This window comes from Staurois parvus, unplaced genomic scaffold (assembly GCF_062004578.1).
Source record: "Staurois parvus isolate SC_StPar_1 unplaced genomic scaffold, SC_StPar_1.0 ptg000174l, whole genome shotgun sequence".
NCBI lineage: Eukaryota > Metazoa > Chordata > Amphibia > Anura > Ranidae > Staurois > Staurois parvus.
In genome coordinates, this window is record NW_028317970.1 from 93,308 (window position 1) to 112,448 (window position 19,141).

The window sequence follows — 19,141 nt, forward strand, 5'->3', positions numbered from 1 at the left end:
CTGAAAAATCAAAGGGGCCAAAACCCCTCCCCCAAGCAGTCATATATTTCTGTCCCCCTTGGTGGGAGTGGAGGTGACCCCTCTATAAGGATCTACAGTCCATACACACCCAGCACAAGGCCGGGGTCACACTACCAGACGCTTCTCGGGGCTGCAGTTCCTCTGAGCTCCACAAGGTGGGGATCTCACTTCTACCCAGACAGGAAGTCTCTATGGAAGACAGGAAGTGATGTCAGGTACAGGCAGGAAGTGATGTCAGGAACAGACAGGAAGTGATGTCAGGTACAGACAAGACTTTCAGTGTGGAAGCGAAGCTGAGAGGAGAAGTGGCAGCAGAGGAGGTAATAAGATGTTATGTTCTATTTACACCCAGTAACCCCCCATCATGTCCGTCCTCTTCCTCCATAGTCATGTCCGTCCTCTTCCTCCATAGTCACGTCTGTCCTCTTCCTCCATAGTCATTGTGACGTCTTTTATCTCCAGCAGATGATGATACACAGATATATAGTGTGGGAACCCAGATGAACCCCTTCAGGGGGAGGAGTTGATGATAATATATTTGCTCCCAAAGCTGGCCTACATGGTTCAGTTTTATCGTTCAGCCAGCGGGATGACCATAAAAACTGAAGCAATTCCCCCATCCACACATTGGAGGTGGATGGGGGAATCCTCCCCGCTGCACTCTTGTATTCTGACAATGGGGGGACTCCGCTGAGATCATCTCCCATTGGCTGAGCAATATTCTCACTTGTCTCTCAGCTCCTTCTTGCTATTCCTCGTCCTGCCTGTTGTTTCCTTGGATTGATTTTCTGTGTAGTGACCCCGGCTTGGTCTCTTGGATGCGCTCGTCTGTTGCTTGCCCTGACTCCTGATTCCTGGATCTCCTCCTCATCTGTCCTCCATATCCTCTTACACAGCTTTTCTCCACACCTGCAGTGACCCTGGGGGGAGGAAACTTGGCACCAGCACGCCGCCAAATCCATCCCCACCATTAGGGGCTCTGGAGACAATTGTCTGCTATTTACACTCCGTTCCTCCGCACGTCACCTGATCACATGACAGCTTACTTCCACAGATTCCGGACAGATTTCTGGATGGTAAAGGTCAAAGGTCACTCTTCACGAGAGGTAGGACACACCCAGGAACAAAGATTTGGTTTGCATGGGAGCCTCATATAGAGGACCCCTCAAATCTCCGCATCCAAATGTCCCTCCATCCAGAGTCTATATGTCCTATGACATCACACTGACCTCACAGCTCCTCCCCCCAATGTCCCTCCATCCAGAGTCAGAGAATCCTATGACATCACACTGACCTCACAGCTCCTCCCCCCAATGCCCCTCCATCTGTTTTTTTCTGATGTTCTTGGGATGTCAGCAGGTACTTGTTATTCTCACTAGCACAGTGGGACTGTTTGTCCTGTCATATGTAATGACATCAGAATTGCTTATGCCAAGCTTTACCCTGAGTTATGTGGGGGTCCTGTGTTGAATTTTGGATCCATTTTCAATTGAACTGAATGTATCTGATATTTATAGCAATTATTAGGGATTCTTTTTTGAGTGACCTCCATTGCTATTTTGTAAGAAATTTGGGCTTCAAAGACGTAAGTAATCTTCCGTGAAACATATTATGATATACTGCATTTCTGTGATCCCTTTATAATTCTGTCATTTCCGTGATCCCTTTATAATTCTGTCATTTCCGTGATCCCTTTATAATTCTGTCATTTCCACAAACCCTTTATAATTCTGTCATTTCCGTGATCCCTTTATAATGCTGTCATTTCCGTGATCCCTTTATAATTCTGTCATTTCCGTCATCCCTTTATAATTCTGTCATTTCCACAAACCCTTTATAATTCTGTCATTTCCGTGATCCCTTTATAATGCTGTCATTTCCGCGATCCCTTTATAATTCTGTCATTTCCGCGATCCCTTTATAATTCTGTCATTTCCGCAATCCCTTTATAATTTTGTCATTTCCGTGATCCCTTTATAATTCTGTCATTTCCGTGATCCCTTTATAATTCTGTCATTTCCGTGATCCCTTTATAATTCTGTCATTTCTGTGAACCCTTTATAATTCTGTCATTTCCGTGATCCCTTTATAATTCTGTCATTTCCGTGATCCCTTTATAATTCTGTCATTTCCGTCATCCCTTTATAATTCTGTCATCTCCGTCATCCCTTTATAATTCTGTCATTTCCGTCATCCCTTTATAATTCTGTCATCTCCGTCATCCCTTTATAATTCTGTCATTTCCGTCATCCCTTTATAATTCATTCATTTTCGTCATCCCTTTATAATTCTATCATTTCCGTGATCCCTTTATAATTCTGTCATTTCCGTGATCCCTTTATAATTCTGTCATTTCCGTGATCCCTTTATAATTCTGTCATTTCCGTGATCCCTTTATAATTCTGTCATTTCCGTCATCCCTTTATAATTCATTCATTTCCGTCATCCCTTTATAATTCTGTCATTTCCGTGAACCCTTTATAATTCTGTCATTTCCGTGATCCCTTTATAATTCTGTCATTTCCGTGATCCCTTTATAATTCTGTCATTTCCGTGATCCCTTTATAATTCTGTCCTTTCCGTCATCCCTTTATAATTCTGTCATTTCCGTCATCCCTTTATAATTCATTCATTTTCGTCATCCCTTTATAATTCTGTCATTTCCGTGATCCCTTTATAATTCTGTCATTTCCGTGATCCCTTTATAATTCTGTCATTTCCGTGATCCCTTTATAATTCTGTCATTTCCGTGATCCCTTTATAATTCTGTCATTTCCGTCATCCCTTTATAATTCATTCATTTCCGTCATCCCTTTATAATTCTGTCATTTCCGTGAACCCTTTATAATTCTGTCATTTCCGTGATCCCTTTATAATTCTGTCATTTCCGTGATCCCTTTATAATTCTGTCATTTCCGTGATCCCTTTATAATTCTGTCATTTCCCTGATCCCTTTATAATTCTGTCATTTCCGTGATCCCTTTATAATTCTGTCATTTCCGTGATCCCTTTATAATTCTGTCATTTCCGTGATCCCTTTATAATTCTGTCATTTCCACAAACCCTTTATAATTCTGTCATTTCCGTCATCCCTTTATAATTCTGTCATTTCCGTGATCCCTTTATAATGCTGTCATTTCCGCGATCCCTTTATAATTCTGTCATTTCCGCGATCCCTTTATAATTCTGTCATTTCCGTCATCCCTTTATAATTCTGTCATTTCCGTGATCCCTTTATAATTCTGTCATTTCCGTCATCCCTTTATAATTCTGTCATTTCCGTGATCCCTTTATAATTCTGTCATTTCCGCGATCCCTTTATAATTCTGTCATTTCCGTCATCCCTTTATAATTCTGTCATTTCCGTGATCCCTTTATAATTTTGTCATTTCCGCGATCCCTTTATAATTTTGTCATTTCCGTCATCCCTTTATAATTCTGTCATTTCCGTCATCCCTTTATAATTCTGTCATTTCCGTTTATAATTCTGTCATTTCCGTCATCCCTTTATAATTCTGTCATTTCCGTCATCCCTTTATAATTCTGTCATTTCCGTCATCCCTTTATAATTCTGTCATTTCCGTCATCCCTTTATAATTCTGTCATTTCCGTTTATAATTCTGTCATTTCCGTCATCCCTTTATAATTCTGTCATTTCCGTGATCCCTTTATAATTCTGTCATTTCCGTCATCCCTTTATAATTCTGTCATTTCCACGATCCCTTTATAATTCTGTCATTTCCACGAACCCTTTATAATTCTGTCATTTCCGTCATCCCTTTATAATTCTGTCATTTCCGTGATCCCTTTATAATTCTGTCATTTCCACGATCCCTTTATAATTCTGTCATTTCCACGAACCCTTTATAATTCTGTCATTTCCGTCATCCCTTTATAATTCTGTCATTTCCGTCATCCCTTTATAATTCTGTCATTTCCACGATCCCTTTATAATTCTGTCATTTCCACGAACCCTTTATAATTCTGTCATTTCCGTCATCCCTTTATAATTCTGTCATTTCCGTGATCCCTTTATAATTCTGTCATTTCCGTGATCCCTTTATAATTCTGTCATTTCCGTGATCCCTTTATAATTCTGTCATTTCCGTGATCCCTTTATAATTCTGTCATTTCCGTCATCCCTTTATAATTCATTCATTTCCGTCATCCCTTTATAATTCTGTCATTTCCGTGAACCCTTTATAATTCTGTCATTTCCGTGATCCCTTTATAATTCTGTCATTTCCGTGATCCCTTTATAATTCTGTCATTTCCGTGATCCTTTTATAATTCTGTCATTTCCCTGATCCCTTTATAATTCTGTCATTTCCGTGATCCCTTTATAATTCTGTCATTTCCGTGATCCCTTTATAATTCTGTCATTTCCGTGATCCCTTTATAATTCTGTCATTTCCACAAACCCTTTATAATTCTGTCATTTCCGTCATCCCTTTATAATTCTGTCATTTCCGTGATCCCTTTATAATGCTGTCATTTCCGCGATCCCTTTATAATTCTATCATTTCCGCGATCCCTTTATAATTCTGTCATTTCCGTCATCCCTTTATAATTCTGTCATTTCCGTGATCCCTTTATAATTCTGTCATTTCCGCGATCCCTTTATAATTCTGTCATTTCCGTCATCCCTTTATAATTCTGTCATTTCCGTGATCCCTTTATAATTTTGTCATTTCCGCGATCCCTTTATAATTTTGTCATTTCCGTCATCCCTTTATAATTCTGTCATTTCCGTCATCCCTTTATAATTCTGTCATTTCCGTTTATAATTCTGTCATTTCCGTCATCCCTTTATAATTCTGTCATTTCCGTCATCCCTTTATAATTCTGTCATTTCCGTCATCCCTTTATAATTCTGTCATTTCCGTCATGCCTTTATAATTCTGTCATTTCCACGATCCCTTTATAATTCTGTCATTTCCACGATCCCTTTATAATTCTGTCATTTCCGTGATCCCTTTATAATTCTGTCATTTCCGCAATCCCTTTATAATTCTGTCATTTCCGTGATCCCTTTATAATTCTGTCATTTCCGTCATCCCTTTATAATTCTGTCATTTCCACGATCCCTTTATAATTCTGTCATTTCCACGAACCCTTTATAATTCTGTCATTTCCGTGATCCCTTTATAATTCTGTCATTTCCGTGATCCCTTTATAATTCTGTCATTTCCACGATCCCTTTATAATTCTGTCATTTCCACGAACCCTTTATAATTCTGTCATTTCCGTCATCCCTTTATAATTCTGTCATTTCCGTCATCCCTTTATAATTCTGTCATTTCCACGATCCCTTTATAATTCTGTCATTTCCACGAACCCTTTATAATTCTGTCATTTCCGTCATCCCTTTATAATTCTGTCATTTCCGTCATCCCTTTATAATTCTGTCATTTCCACGATCCCTTTATAATTCTGTCATTTCCACGAACCCTTTATAATTCTGTCATTTCCGTCATCCCTTTATAATTCTGTCATTTCCGTGATCCCTTTATAATTCTGTCATTTCCGTGATCCCTTTATAATTCTGTCATTTCCGTGATCCCTTTATAATTCTGTCATTTCCGTGATCCCTTTATAATTCTGTCATTTCCGTCATCCCTTTATAATTCATTCATTTCCGTCATCCCTTTATAATTCTGTCATTTCCGTGAACCCTTTATAATTCTGTCATTTCCGTGATCCCTTTATAATTCTGTCATTTCCGTGATCCCTTTATAATTCTGTCATTTCCCTGATCCCTTTATAATTCTGTCATTTCCGTGATCCCTTTATAATTCTGTCATTTCCGTGATCCCTTTATAATTCTGTCATTTCCGTGATCCCTTTATAATTCTGTCATTTCCACAAACCCTTTATAATTCTGTCATTTCCGTCATCCCTTTATAATGCTGTCATTTCCGCGATCCCTTTATAATTCTGTCATTTCCGCGATCCCTTTATAATTCTGTCATTTCCGTCATCCCTTTATAATTCTGTCATTTCCGTGATCCCTTTATAATTCTGTCATTTCCGTGATCCCTTTATAATTCTGTCATTTCCGTCATCCCTTTATAATTCTGTCATTTCCGTGATCCCTTTATAATTTTGTCATTTCCGCGATCCCTTTATAATTTTGTCATTTCCGTCATCCCTTTATAATTCTGTCATTTCCGTCATCCCTTTATAATTCTGTCATTTCCGTTTATAATTCTGTCATTTCCGTCATCCCTTTATAATTCTGTCATTTCCGTCATCCCTTTATAATTCTGTCATTTCCGTCATCCCTTTATAATTCTGTCATTTCCGTCATCCCTTTATAATTCTGTCATTTCCGTCATGCCTTTATAATTCTGTCATTTCCACGATCCCTTTATAATTCTGTCATTTCCACGATCCCTTTATAATTCTGTCATTTCCGTGATCCCTTTATAATTCTGTCATTTCCACGATCCCTTTATAATTCTGTCATTTCCACGATCCCTTTATAATTCTGTCATTTCCACGAACCCTTTATAATTCTGTCATTTCTGTGATCCCTTTATAATTCTGTCATTTCCGTGATCCCTTTATAATTCTGTCATTTCCACGATCCCTTTATAATTCTGTCATTTCCACGAACCCTTTATAATTCTGTCATTTCCGTCATCCCTTTATAATTCTGTCATTTCCGTCATCCCTTTATAATTCTGTCATTTCCACGATCCCTTTATAATTCTGTCATTTCCACGAACCCTTTATAATTCTGTCATTTCCGTCATCCCTTTATAATTCTGTCATTTCCGTGATCCCTTTATAATTCTGTCATTTCCACGATCCCTTTATAATTCTGTCATTTCCACGAACCCTTTATAATTCTGTCATTTCCGTCATCCCTTTATAATTCTGTCATTTCCGTCATCCCTTTATAATTCTGTCATTTCCGTCATCCCTTTATAATTCTGTCATCTCCATGATCCCTTTATAATTCTGTCATCTCCGTGATCCCTTTATAATTCTGTCATTTCCGTCATCCCTTTATAATTCTGTCATTTCCGTGAACCCTTTATAATTCAGTCATTTCCGTCATCCCTTTATAATTCTGTCATTTCCGTGATCCCTTTATAATTCTGTCATTTCCATCATCCCTTTATAATTCTGTCATTTCCGTCATCCCTTTATAATTCTGTCATTTCCGTGATCCCTTTATAATTCTGTCATTTCCGTCATCCCTTTATAATTCTGTCATTTCCGTGATCCCTTTATAATTCTGTCATTTCCATGAACTCTTTATATTTCTGTAAATTTCTTCAAGTTACTGTTTAAATACAGTGCCTATATTGTGGGAATCATTGCAGCTGTGTGTGCTACTTCCCCTACCGATGTAGTTCCCAGCCTTGCTATAACGTATGTCCATTTTGTAACCTTTATTATGATATTTATTTTGTTTCTATCTCTGTATACTACGCTGTTGCAGCACATTGCTGTATGATTATCAATCTTTATATGTGTATGCATCCTGCTGCTGTTTCCCCTCCTGGCCTCTGGGGTCTGGACCTGCTATTGCTCCTTTGTTTTTTCACTGGGCTGATGGGCCGTTTGGTTGGGCCTGATGTGCGGCCGGGTGCCCGTGGTGTCCCTTGTGTATCCTTGCTAGGGTCCAATCTTCCGTGGCTTGGTAGGGACCTTCTGTCCCTCCCTGTGCAGGCCTGTGATGTAGCATGAATGGCCATAGCACGCCGGTGTCATCACTGATGGCCGGACGCGGTGATGTCACACGTCACAACACAGACGTGCCTCGCCTGGACACTACATAGGCCTCGGTTCACAGCCGCCCAGTGCCATTCTTTCAGGGCTGTTAATCCGTACAGGTTATCAGATTTATGATCCTCGTGGCACAATCCTTATATCATGCCCTTTTCCAGTTGTGGTCGTCTCCTCGCCGGACAAGTGCGTTTGTTCCATCAATTAAGCACCAATATAAACATTTTTTGGTAAGATACCTTTTTGAAATTGTTGGGATGAATAAGATATTAGATTGTTTTATCTATATTTACACCCTTAGACCTGCCTTCCAATGACTGGCTGGGCCTACTTTTTTCATACCCCCAAAGTGTTTGATGGGCTGGCCCAGGTGTATTATCCTGTGGCTCTATGGTGACTGGGAGTCATCTCCTCATAGCTGGGATGTCATTGTAGTTGATGTTATGATACAAGTGACTACTCTATGGAGGTGTTGTGTTACTTTCCTCCCCTCCCTTTTCCTTTTCTGTTTTTGGATAGTTGTCATGAGTCAAAGATATACACAGTAATGTTGTAGGGGGCAAAAATTTGTAAAAAACGTTTTTCGCTGCTACTAGAAAAGATGGGACTATTGGGACGCAGCGCACACCCGGCTATACCACTAGTAACAGACAACTGACAGAACATTGATGCTGCGCTAATCACAATAATGCCGCAGACATTCCAATACAAATCATGAGATGAGAAGACAACAGAGAATACACCAGAACATCATCAGTAAATGGAAGGAATATGGGAGTGAAGGGAAAGGTGAAATCATAGAAGTCCAAAATGAGGACCACAGGGTGTAACAGACAATAAATTGTGACCGCGGGCAAAACGCACGGAAATGATCCGGGAGAAATAAAATCTGAACTCAATCCCAGTAATAGTGGGACATAGGAGTCCGTCACAACATACATGACATAACGTGAATACAACTGATGAGAAAGTGGAGCAAAATGTGAAAAATACAAAATGAAGAGCTTAATATGAAAAGTGTACAAACCACTTATCACAGAAGAATGACAATAACAACGCACAGTGCGGCCAAACATTGTGACCGTGCAACTAAAGAGTCACCACAATGTGCATCCAAAGGCCATGTGACATAAACCGACTAATAAGTGACCATAGAAATACCATCAATAAATGTGGCAAACATATATAGAGTGCGGCTAGTATAAAAGAGGAAATGGTGATATAAACGCACAGCAACACCAAATGAATGTATTACTGAGCACCGCAAATACAATAACACAATGAAGAAATAAATTTGTAAAAAAGACATAAAGTCCATGCAAAAATGTCCAACAAAAACACATAAAAAAACAAACCACAACGTGGATAGGTAAATGATTGTTGAATCCCACACCGGCTACATTGCCTCCTCATCTCTGTGCCCAGACCCCAAGGGGCCAAAAGGCTTTCAGGACACTCCCTGCAGGGGCCCTTTAAGTGGAATCCCAAATGGCGATGTAGGGATGATATCCCCTCACTGGTGTACCATACTGCTCAGCGGTGGTAATAGATCTTTCACCTTTGGACACGGAAATCCACCAGTGCACAGAACTCCTGCCAGGGGATTGTTGGACCAGAAAGAACAGCCGGCCCACAGCACTCCCAGGGAGACAAGAACAAGTCCTTCCATAGTGTGATATTATAAATGAATCATATTTATTGTAAAGACAAATGAGGACTTACATGGGAACAGATCAAACAACGCACCAATCACATGTGCTGATATGGGTGTACTGGGTGTACCAATATGGCTGTGGCCGTTCATGTCAGAAATGACGTCACCACATTCCGTTCTCCGACCTACGCGTTACGTCACTGTCATGTGACTTCATCAGGGACTTGCAATCAGCCACCCCTCACATCACCGGGTAAGAGGAGACTTTATTGTAAAGGAGAGAGCAGTACGGAGGATCCACCTAGATCCCCCATCATCTGATAAACACATAGAAACAATGGATTCAGTCAGTGTGTGTGTTTCCTACAGATGGATCCAGTCATGGGAACCCACCAGAGAGATGTCCCCGTCCTCTGTATTCCCGGGATTCCACACAGGAAGGTCACACCATCCCTCACCATCATCACGTTGACAATTATTGGTAGTTGTGATTTATACACAGCATGTTTGTTACAATGAATGTTTTATTATATCTTTCAGAGTGGAATTCGTCGGGGATGATAATATTGATGTTAAAGAAGAGTATAAAGAGGAGGATGAGGAGTATGGAGTGATGGAGGAGTTTTCAGAAGGACACAAGGATATGATGGAGCCACCTAATACCAGGAACCCCCCAGAGAGATGTCCCCGTCCTCTGTATTCCCGGGATTCCACACAGGAAGGTCACACCATCCCTCACCATCATCAGGTAGATGAGGAACAATCACTGATAGTATCATTAGGATCTGTACATTATCTGCATTGTTACCATTGATGTCATTTTTATTATATATTCAGAGTGGAAACCTGAGAGATCCTAAAGTTGAGGTTAACAAAGAGATAAAAGAGGAGGAGGATGAGGATGGGGGGATGGAGGAGTCAGAGCTTCTAAGATAACACAAAGATCTGTACCAGGACACCATGGTGGAGTCATCCAGCTACAGGAACCCACCAGAGAGATGTCCCCGTCCTCTGTATTCCCGGGATTCCACACAGGAAGGTCACACCATCCCTCACCATCATCAGGTAGATGATGACAATTATTGGTAGTTGTGATTTATACACAGCATGTTTGTTACAATGAATGTTTTATTATATCTTTCAGAGTGGAATCCTCGGGGATGATAATATTGATGTTAAAGAAGAGTATAAAGAGGAGGATGAGGAGTATGGAGTGATGGAGGAGTTTTCAGAAGGACACAAGGATATGATGGAGCCACCTAATACCAGGAACCCACCAGAGAGATGTCCCCGTCCTCTGTATTCCCGGGATTCCACACAGGAAGGTCACACCATCCCTCAGTATTGCAAGGTCGGTGGGATGGAGGATCTAGAACTCGGACTGATGAAGACAATTTGTGGATTTTTTAATGTGAGTTTATAAATTACAGATGATATTTTCTCTCATTTCCTTGATTTAGAGTGGAGATCCAATCGATATAGAATTTGAGGTGAAAGCAGAAGAAGAAGAGGCGCATGTGAGGGATGATCAGCAGTCTATGGAGGAGGATGGAATAACGGGGACATTTATAGAGGAGGACACTCCTACAGAGATCAGCACAGGTGGGTCATGAACACTAAATCCATTCCTCCACCCATACTGCTCACTGATTGGTCCAGAGTAGGGCGGGGACTGGGTGATATCAGCCTGTAATCCCCTGGTCACTTTCCTGAGCTGTGTTCCCCGTCCTGTATTCCTGGATTTCTCTCGGATAATCTTCCTTCTCTGTGCTGCAGACACAATTTATGTATCTAGACTGGATTTATGGAGGTTCTGGGGTTCAGCTGGCAGAAAAATGTTGATTTTCACCATAGACGTTGCTTGACTTGGCATTTGGGTCTTGGACCTTCTTTCCCATGCCCTGGTCTTGCAAAATCTCTGACAGAGCAATTCTTCCAGTCTTTTGACCCAGACAACTGACCCTTGCCCTTATGTCCCTTTTTCTGTTGCAGATTTCCACACTAACACACGGACATCCCACCACTTAGGACCCACTGCTGCTGCAAACAGCATCCAGCCAGACTCCCTGCCCACGTTTCCTCCCATGGCACCCCCAAGGGGGCAAAAAGGCCAGGCTTCCAGGGGGAGCCATGGTGCCAGGGGGGACACTGGGCCACACCTTGGCCATGATGCCAGGGGAGCTACTGGGGCCCAGGGGTCCATTAGGGCTAGGGTGGACCAGAGGTCTGACTGTGGTGTGAAGGGGTCACAAACTGGTGGCAGAAGGGGCCAGTCTTCCTTCAGAAAAAAGGCGGAAGCTAAGTTGAGGACCTCACCTGGGGCTGCTGTATCCCCTTTGAGCCCAGGAGAAGGGACATCAAGGGGAGGCAGAAGGTCCCAGGCCCAGGCCCAATCCCAGCCCAATTTTCCACCCTTCTCCCATGATGAGATCTGGGCCATGGTGGCTGCTTATGTAGAACGGGCTGAATGCATCTCGGGGCCCAGGTCCTACCGCAGCGGTAAGGCAGCAAAGGACCGTCTGTGGAAGGAAATCACGGTGGCCGTAAATGCAGTGGGCAGGATGGTACGCCGGTACCCCAAGAATGTGAAGAAGCGTATGCGTGATCTGAGGTGGAATTCAAAGGAGAAGCTGACTCTGTGGGCTCGGCAGGGGCATGTTACAAGGCATGGGGTGGACCCTGACCATCTGCAGGAACTGTCTCAGGCAGAACGGGCACTTCTGCCAATCATTGGTCTCAACACGATTTTTGGGGTGACGGCTCATGAAGATACTGATGACTGGCAGAGTGGTAAGTACACCACACATGTCCATATTGTGTCTTCAAAGTTGTGTTATCTTTTTAACATTTACCATTTGTTGTTCATTTTGTCTTGTGTTGTGTTGTAGCCAATCCCGAGGCAGGGGCAGCCCCAGCCAGCCCATCAGAGGACAAGCCAGATCACACATACGCTGATGAAGAGATGTTCCCTCCTGGTAAGCACTCATTGGGAATGCCCCCCCCCCCCGTAATGTTGAACAGACTGCTAGAACATCAATCATCTCACATGTCAATGTCCTATTCACAGCACAACATCAGCAGGAGGAGGAGGAGGAGGAGCGGCTCCCCCCACTGCAGCCAGGAATGGAGGAAGATCTGGGTATGTATTAATGTGCTTGTCTACAACAATCATAATCACTCAGGATGAGCCAATGAGCATCCTCTTAGGAATGCAGAACAAACCAATGCTAAACTCTGTGTGAACACAAATATATCTCCACAACACGCTGGATTTCTTTGGGGTTCCTCACTGTATTGCGCTCAAACCCCTAGAGAAATCAGTGTGGAAAACTGTTACCACACAGAAATGTGTCTAATCCCTGCCAAATGTCCTGGGACCAGTTTCCCTGAACCATGAAAAGCAGGTAACCCCACCAAACCAAATGGGGGAACTAACTGATGAGAGCAATAAAGTTCCAAACATCACTAACTAGCTGACACCTCCTGAGCGTTCCAAATTAGACTCGCCCTCGCAACTTCACAACTTCTCCCAGACACAAAAACATTCCACGCATGTAAACACATACATGTAATCTGACCAACGTCACCATGCTCAACTCTGACAGTCCCAGAATATCCAATGTGTTTGGTGTTTAGTGACATCATATATCATGCCTGCTCAATATACAGGAAATGATCCACTACAGGGACCCATCACCTCCCAATCGTGCCGCTCACCTTCAGGTTTGAGCCACACAAAGGGAAGGTCAAACACACTTTGGTCACCACTATGGGTGGCAGAACTGACAGCATTCCTCCACTTCACTTGGAATCAGTAAGTCTCATTTTAAGGTCTCCAGGCAAATCCTTGTTAAAAATAAAGCCCAAAAGAGCTCATGATTGTTTACATTTCCATTCAATGAGTTTATTGGCCCCTTAAGGATGCTGATTTCCAGAGTAGTGTTTAACCACTTGTCACCCGCACTGTAGCTGTCATTTGGCTACAGTCTGGGGAGGGCGTCATACAACATCCTCCCAGAACACGCCCTCCCATAGGCCCCTGGGGGTGCACACCCAGCCATCTCAGGGGTCGCTGTGTCCTACGGACACAGCTGATCACATGATGTGGTAAAAGGCCAATCACAGCGGCCTTTTACCACGTGATCATGGCAGATCACCGGTAAATGCAGTTGCCGGTTATCAGCTGCACTTTCCTCATGCTGTCACAGTGGGAGTAAAGTACTGCAGATAACCGACAATTGGCAGAGAACAGATCAGCACCAATCACCAGCTCACTGATGATCATTGACCTGATGATCAGAGCCCAGCAGTGCTGCCAGTCAGTGCCCATCATTGGTGCAGATCAGTGCTGCCTATCAGTGCCCATCAGTGCTGCCTATCCATGCCACCTCATCGACACACATCAGTGAAGGAGAAAAATTACCTGTTTGAAAAAGAGAAACAAAGACAAAAACTTTTTAATTTCAAATTTTTAGCTCTTTTTTTGTTTATAGTACAAAAAACAAACCACCCATCAGAGATTAAATACCACCAGAAGCAACCACTATTTGTGTGAATAAAATGATAACAATGTCATATGGGTACAGTGTTGCATGACCACAATTGTCATTCAAAGTGTGACAGCGCTGAAAGGTGAAAATTGTCCGGGGCAGGAAGGGGGTCTAAGTGCCGGATAGGCAAGTGGTTATAAAAGCCGTGCTGACCCTGCTGGCAGTAATATCTAGTGGGCTACTCTCCTGACTTGTTTCATCATGTGATCTGGGACTTCAGCATAGTAAAACTTGAGGTCAACATCAAGAAATGTAGCTACTCACCCAATTGTCAAGTTCCAAGTGACGGCGACCATTCTCCTATTGCTCCAAATGTAGAGGCCAAATCAAATACATACCAAGACTGAGTATTCTTGGGGCCATTTTCCCGGAGTCCAAAAACCCAACCAGATCCAAATAATATAACACAATTTAATTTTCCTGATTCCAGGAAAAGAGTCAAATCATTTTACAGTGCCCCTCCCCCCAAAAAAACTGGAACCTAACTAATGCTTTGGGCCTCTCATGTAAACTTGGGGCCGATAATTAGACTGCTTTGTTTTGGCACATCACATGACTAGCAGGAAGATCTATTCCTTTGTCAGAGTTATCCACCGAGAATCTCAGGATTGAAGCACCTAAAGCCCAAAAGGCATTATAAAGACTAATCTATAGTTCATTGACAAATACACTATATTGCCAACACTGCTGGGATGACTTCCTTTCCACACACATGAACTTCAATGACATCCCAGTCTTAGTCCGTAGGGTTCAATATTGAGTAGTCCCGCCCTTTGTAGCTCAGCTTCCAATCATCTGGAAAGGCTGTTTAATGTTTTCAGATACAAGATCAAGTAACTCTGAGACTGCCACATGAGTTCATTATTTTCTTTTTCACATTGAGTTTGCAGGAGACCTGCGGTTTAAAGTGATTAAAGGAGTTTTGGATGCATTGCTCTTGGTCTCTTCAGATCAACAGTTATATCAACAATTCTTTTGGGTGCATTTACATGCGTTTGGCTTTGGAAATATTTTGGGGAACATTTATATTTGATTCAACCCATTTTTTTCCCTGGGTGACCCTTCTATAACCTATTGAATCCTTTTTGGAATGTTGCCTTAATGACAAATGTTATATCTTTTGCTTTAATGTTTGAAGCCCATGGTCAAAATGGGTGCAGTAGCCTATGGGCATAATGGAGCCATCCTAACATCTGCCTCCTTGTTTGGCAGGAAAGGTGGCCCCTCATTCTTGTGGCCCCTGCTCCTGAGCCTTACCATGGCTCTTTCTACTCCCTACCAGTCTCCTGGGCTGTGGCTGCCAGTGTTCTATTTGTCTGGATAAACTTGGGTGAAGAACATACCAATGAGCAATCCCTCAAACCTTGGTCACAAATGTCACATCATACATGCAGCCTGTGACGGAAGCGTAGGCAGGACAGAACACACGGAGGATGATAAACACACAACGTTTTATTGAAGTAGGAGAGACAATCAGGGTAACAAGGGTAGCGGGCGGGTACCCAAAAAGGGGGAAGGAGTCCAAACAGTGATAATCCGGCCCACGATAGGTCAATTCAGGTAGCGATAATCCGAGCATTCAGTGGGGCAGTCCAGGTAGCTACAATAATCCAGGCACACAATAGGGGCAGTTCAGACAAGTATTAATCCGGGTACACAATAGGGGCAGTTCAGGCAAGTATTACTCCGGGTGCACAATAGGGGCAGTTCAGGCAAGTATTAATCCGGGTGCACAAGAGGGGCAGTTCACACAAGTATTAATCCGGGTACACAATAGGGCAGTTCAGGCAAGTATTAATCCGGGTGCACAATAGGGGCAGTTCAGGCAAGTATTAATCCGGGTGCACAATGGGGCAGTTCAGGCAAGTATTACTCCGGGTACACAATAGGGGCAGTTCAGGCAAGTATTACTCCGGGTACACAATAGGGGCCGTTCAAGCAAGCAATAGTTCAGGTATTCAATGGGGCAGTCCAGGCAAGGGGCATAGGGGTGTTCCACAGGGCAGTCTGGGCAAGGATAATATAGGAATTCAATGCGGTAGTCCAGGCAAGGGGAAATATGGGCATACAATGGGGCAGTCCAGGCAAGGGAAATATGGGCGTACAATGGGGCAGTCCAGACAGGGGTGATATGGGTACACCATAAGACAGTCTGGGCAAGGGCAATGGGGTGCACAATAAGGATAGTTCCACACTCTGCCACATGCAGCTTGTAGGGGCACTCACAGCAGGAAGTTTTCAGGGGCAACCAGCAAACAATGTGCAGGAACACTCACGGTTCAGGGACCCTCACATTGGTCAGCTTTCCAGGGACAGCAGCGATCAGTAGACAGGGACCCTCACAGCAATCAGCAGCAGGGTCAGCTTTCCAGGGACAACCAGCGATCAGCAGACAGGGTCAGCTTTCCAGGATCAACAGCGAGGGTCTTAGCTGTGGGGTCTGTCCTCAGCTCACACCTCACACAGCGCTTCTCTCAAGAGCAGGGGACCAACAGCTCATGGGTCTTCAGAGGGTTGTGTGTCTTGGCCGCAGCTTCAAGACTACACAGGCAATATAGGACTACAAGTCCCAGCAGTGCACAAAGCAAAGCACAGTTCAATGGATCTCCTAGTTAGGGCTCGGCCAGGAGGGGCTCTGACATCCTCTCTCTAGCTCTCTCATTCATCAAGAGATTGCATGGCCCTTTCAATTGTCCAAACCCCAAACTCCCGGTGAGAACTGGTCTGGTCTGGTCGGGCCTTTCACAACCACAAAAGACCATGCTGTCTGCACTCCCTGCTGAGATCAATCCCATTTCCCACCTCCTGCGGGGCACAAGAACTCCAAATTGTAGACAAAGCAGACAAGCTAACTGTTTGGCCACAAACAAAACACAAAAATAAAAGAATATTTCTGCTGTCCGTCACACAGCCTAACTAGTATCTGTTACTAATTATCATCTTGAACTCTATTTGCAGATCATCTTTTGCCCCTGGAGGCCGCAGCTGTTGGAGTGGGAGAGGAATCTACATCTGATGTTGGGGTACAGGAACTGCTGTAATGGGGTGGGGGATGTACAAATGCATGCTGAATGTGTATTTGGGAAATGTCATGCATTGTTTTTTTTGTTTTGTGGTGCAGGGAAGTTCAGGCACTCCAAACTTGTGTGAAATGCCGTCACCTCCACCTGAGTTGCCTGAACCTCCGGTAAGAGATGCTAAAGATGTTCTCCCTAATGAGTCACCCATTTAGAGTATAACTCCGTTCCTGGCTGGGCAGGACTTGGCAACATGATGTGTAACTTACTTTTTTCGAATCCTTGCTTAGTCAGGAGCTGGAGGGAGTGATGTGCATGTGACAAATCAGCAGGAAGGTATCAGTCTGGGGAAAGATGAGAAATCATTAATTTCAGTCAAATGTTCATCCAGTGTAATGTGTCAGGGAAAGGCATTCACCAATACCTGGTCCTAGGGGTGGGACAAGAACATGAACTAGTGTTTGGTGCAGGGGCGGACTGACAACTCATGGGGCCCCGGGTCAACAGGGGATCATGGGGCCCCTGTGTGCTCGCTCACCCTCAAACCACACCCAAAAAAGCCTATGAAAGGTACCAGGGACATTTCATGGGGCCCCCTACTGACCCCAGCAGTGCCCGAGTTCCCCAATGGTCAGTCCGCCCCAGGTTTGGTGTCAAATGAGCCCCCTGTCATGCTGTGTGTTAAACGCGCTTTCTTTTTTTTGTTTGTTTCTCCTTGCAGCCAACATTGGATGCAGCTGGTTCAGCACCCCGTCCACCTGGACCCAGCCGCCTTCGCAAGCTTGGGGAAAGGCTGTCGTTCAACATGGAAAGATTATGGGAGCAAAGGAGGCTTTCTAATGCATCCAATAATATAGAAAGGTTACTGGGGCTCCAACATGAAGCCCTGCTTGGACTTGTCACCTCGGTCAGGGAGCAGACTACAGCGCTGCAGGACCTTAGTCATGATATCTGGGCCTTATGTCAAGCAGGGGCTGAACAAAATGCACCTTCGGCCAGAGGCTCCCAACCCCTGTGCAGTAGTAGTTTGGGGTCAATGCCAAGGTTGCCACAGAGTTCCCCTGTAGAAAGTGCCCGGGAAGCAGCAGAGGAACAAGTCTTGGAGGTGCCGAATCTGGAACTACCCACTCTGGAGCAGCCCCCTCAAGAAACCCCACCTGAAGACCAGTATGCCTCCTTCCCTATGGATCCCTCTTTTGCACCTTCCTCACACTCCACTTTGCCCCTTGACCACACCCCCACTTTCACACCCCCTCCCGTTGTTTCTACATGCTCCTCCTCTCAATCCCGTTTCCACCCTTACCTTCCACATCCTGCCCACTCTCCTCAGCCCTCAAATGCCCCTCCCCACATTCTCCCTGTCTTCCATTCCCCCCATTCAACCTCTCCCCCAGCCCTCCCTCCCCACCACTCTTTCCAAGCCCCTCCACACACTGTACCCCCCCAACCCTCACACCCACCCCCTCTGCAGCAACAGCCTCCTCCTCCCCATTAATTTTGTATGTTTTTTGTAATAAACATTATTTGGAAAGTAGCAGAACGTGTCTTTCAAATTGTCAGAAATACATTTGGGGTAATAATGGTGGCTTGGTCATGTAGGGAATCCAACACAGGTGCTTTTCTGAGTATGGCTACCAATAATTCCAAATAGCGAACACTAAAAAAGCAGCACTTCAGAAAGAAAACTAAAAGGTGACCCTTCCAGAGGCATTGGTGGTTAGACTCTTTGGCCTTTCTGCTGCTTTCACCTGGTGGTCTGTCCTGCAAATAGTTTTAGCTGTTCCCCATCACACAAGTTCTCTGGCACATGTAGCGGTTGGCCATTATCTGCTAACCATTTGGCTGCCCCAAGGGAGCTTAGAATTATCAGTGGACTCTGTGGGCAAGGCTAACGTTCCCCAATATGGGAACACACAATATTGCAGCTTGTTCTCTAAGTGTCGGCTAGCTTTTGTCTTTTTGGGGTGCTGGTTTTAGCCAAGACTCCTGCATGGAACACTCACCTCCCCAGAGACTGACACTGCTGTCCAAATATGTTCCCTGTGCTACTTCATTGACTCACACTATACAAGAAGTGTGTAATATCCAGGACACCAGGCGTGACACCAGGACACAACTTACACACAGTAAGCCTGCCAAGGAATGCTAGAGACACAGAA

General features: G+C 43.9%; 2 protein-coding genes across 2 annotated transcripts; both read left to right on the forward strand.

Moving 5' to 3' along the window:
* The first annotated feature begins 220 nt into the window (after nt 1-220).
* LOC149462463 (uncharacterized) lies at nt 221-10,838 on the forward strand. The gene is made up of 2 exons (XM_089676782.1): nt 221-341; nt 10,560-10,838. Exons 1-2 carry the CDS (start codon nt 276-278, stop codon nt 10,836-10,838), a joined length of 345 nt encoding a protein of 114 aa, XP_089532908.1. The 5' UTR covers nt 221-275.
* A 43-nt stretch (nt 10,839-10,881) lies between these two features.
* LOC149462464 (uncharacterized) lies at nt 10,882-18,516 on the forward strand. The gene is made up of 7 exons (XM_089676781.1): nt 10,882-11,017; nt 11,408-12,205; nt 12,304-12,390; nt 12,483-12,554; nt 16,924-16,988; nt 17,087-17,152; nt 17,704-18,516. The coding sequence occupies exons 1-7, from the start codon at nt 10,954-10,956 to the stop codon at nt 18,475-18,477; spliced, it is 1,926 nt and encodes a 641-aa protein (XP_089532907.1). The 5' UTR covers nt 10,882-10,953; the 3' UTR covers nt 18,478-18,516.
* Nucleotides 18,517-19,141: the final 625 nt, after the last annotated feature.

Coding starts and splice junctions, on each gene's coding strand:
- LOC149462463 (XM_089676782.1), top strand. CDS start 276: ATGTCAGGTACAGACAAGACTTTCAGTGTGGAAGCGAAGCTGAGAGGA. Junction 342..10,559: donor GAGAAGTGGCAGCAGAGGAG/GTAATAAGATGT, acceptor TATATCTTTCAG/AGTGGAATCCTCGGGGATGA.
- LOC149462464 (XM_089676781.1), top strand. CDS start 10,954: ATGGAGGAGGATGGAATAACGGGGACATTTATAGAGGAGGACACTCCT. Junction 12,391..12,482: donor TGAAGAGATGTTCCCTCCTG/GTAAGCACTCAT, acceptor TCCTATTCACAG/CACAACATCAGCAGGAGGAG. Junction 16,989..17,086: donor AATCTACATCTGATGTTGGG/GTACAGGAACTG, acceptor TTTGTGGTGCAG/GGAAGTTCAGGCACTCCAAA.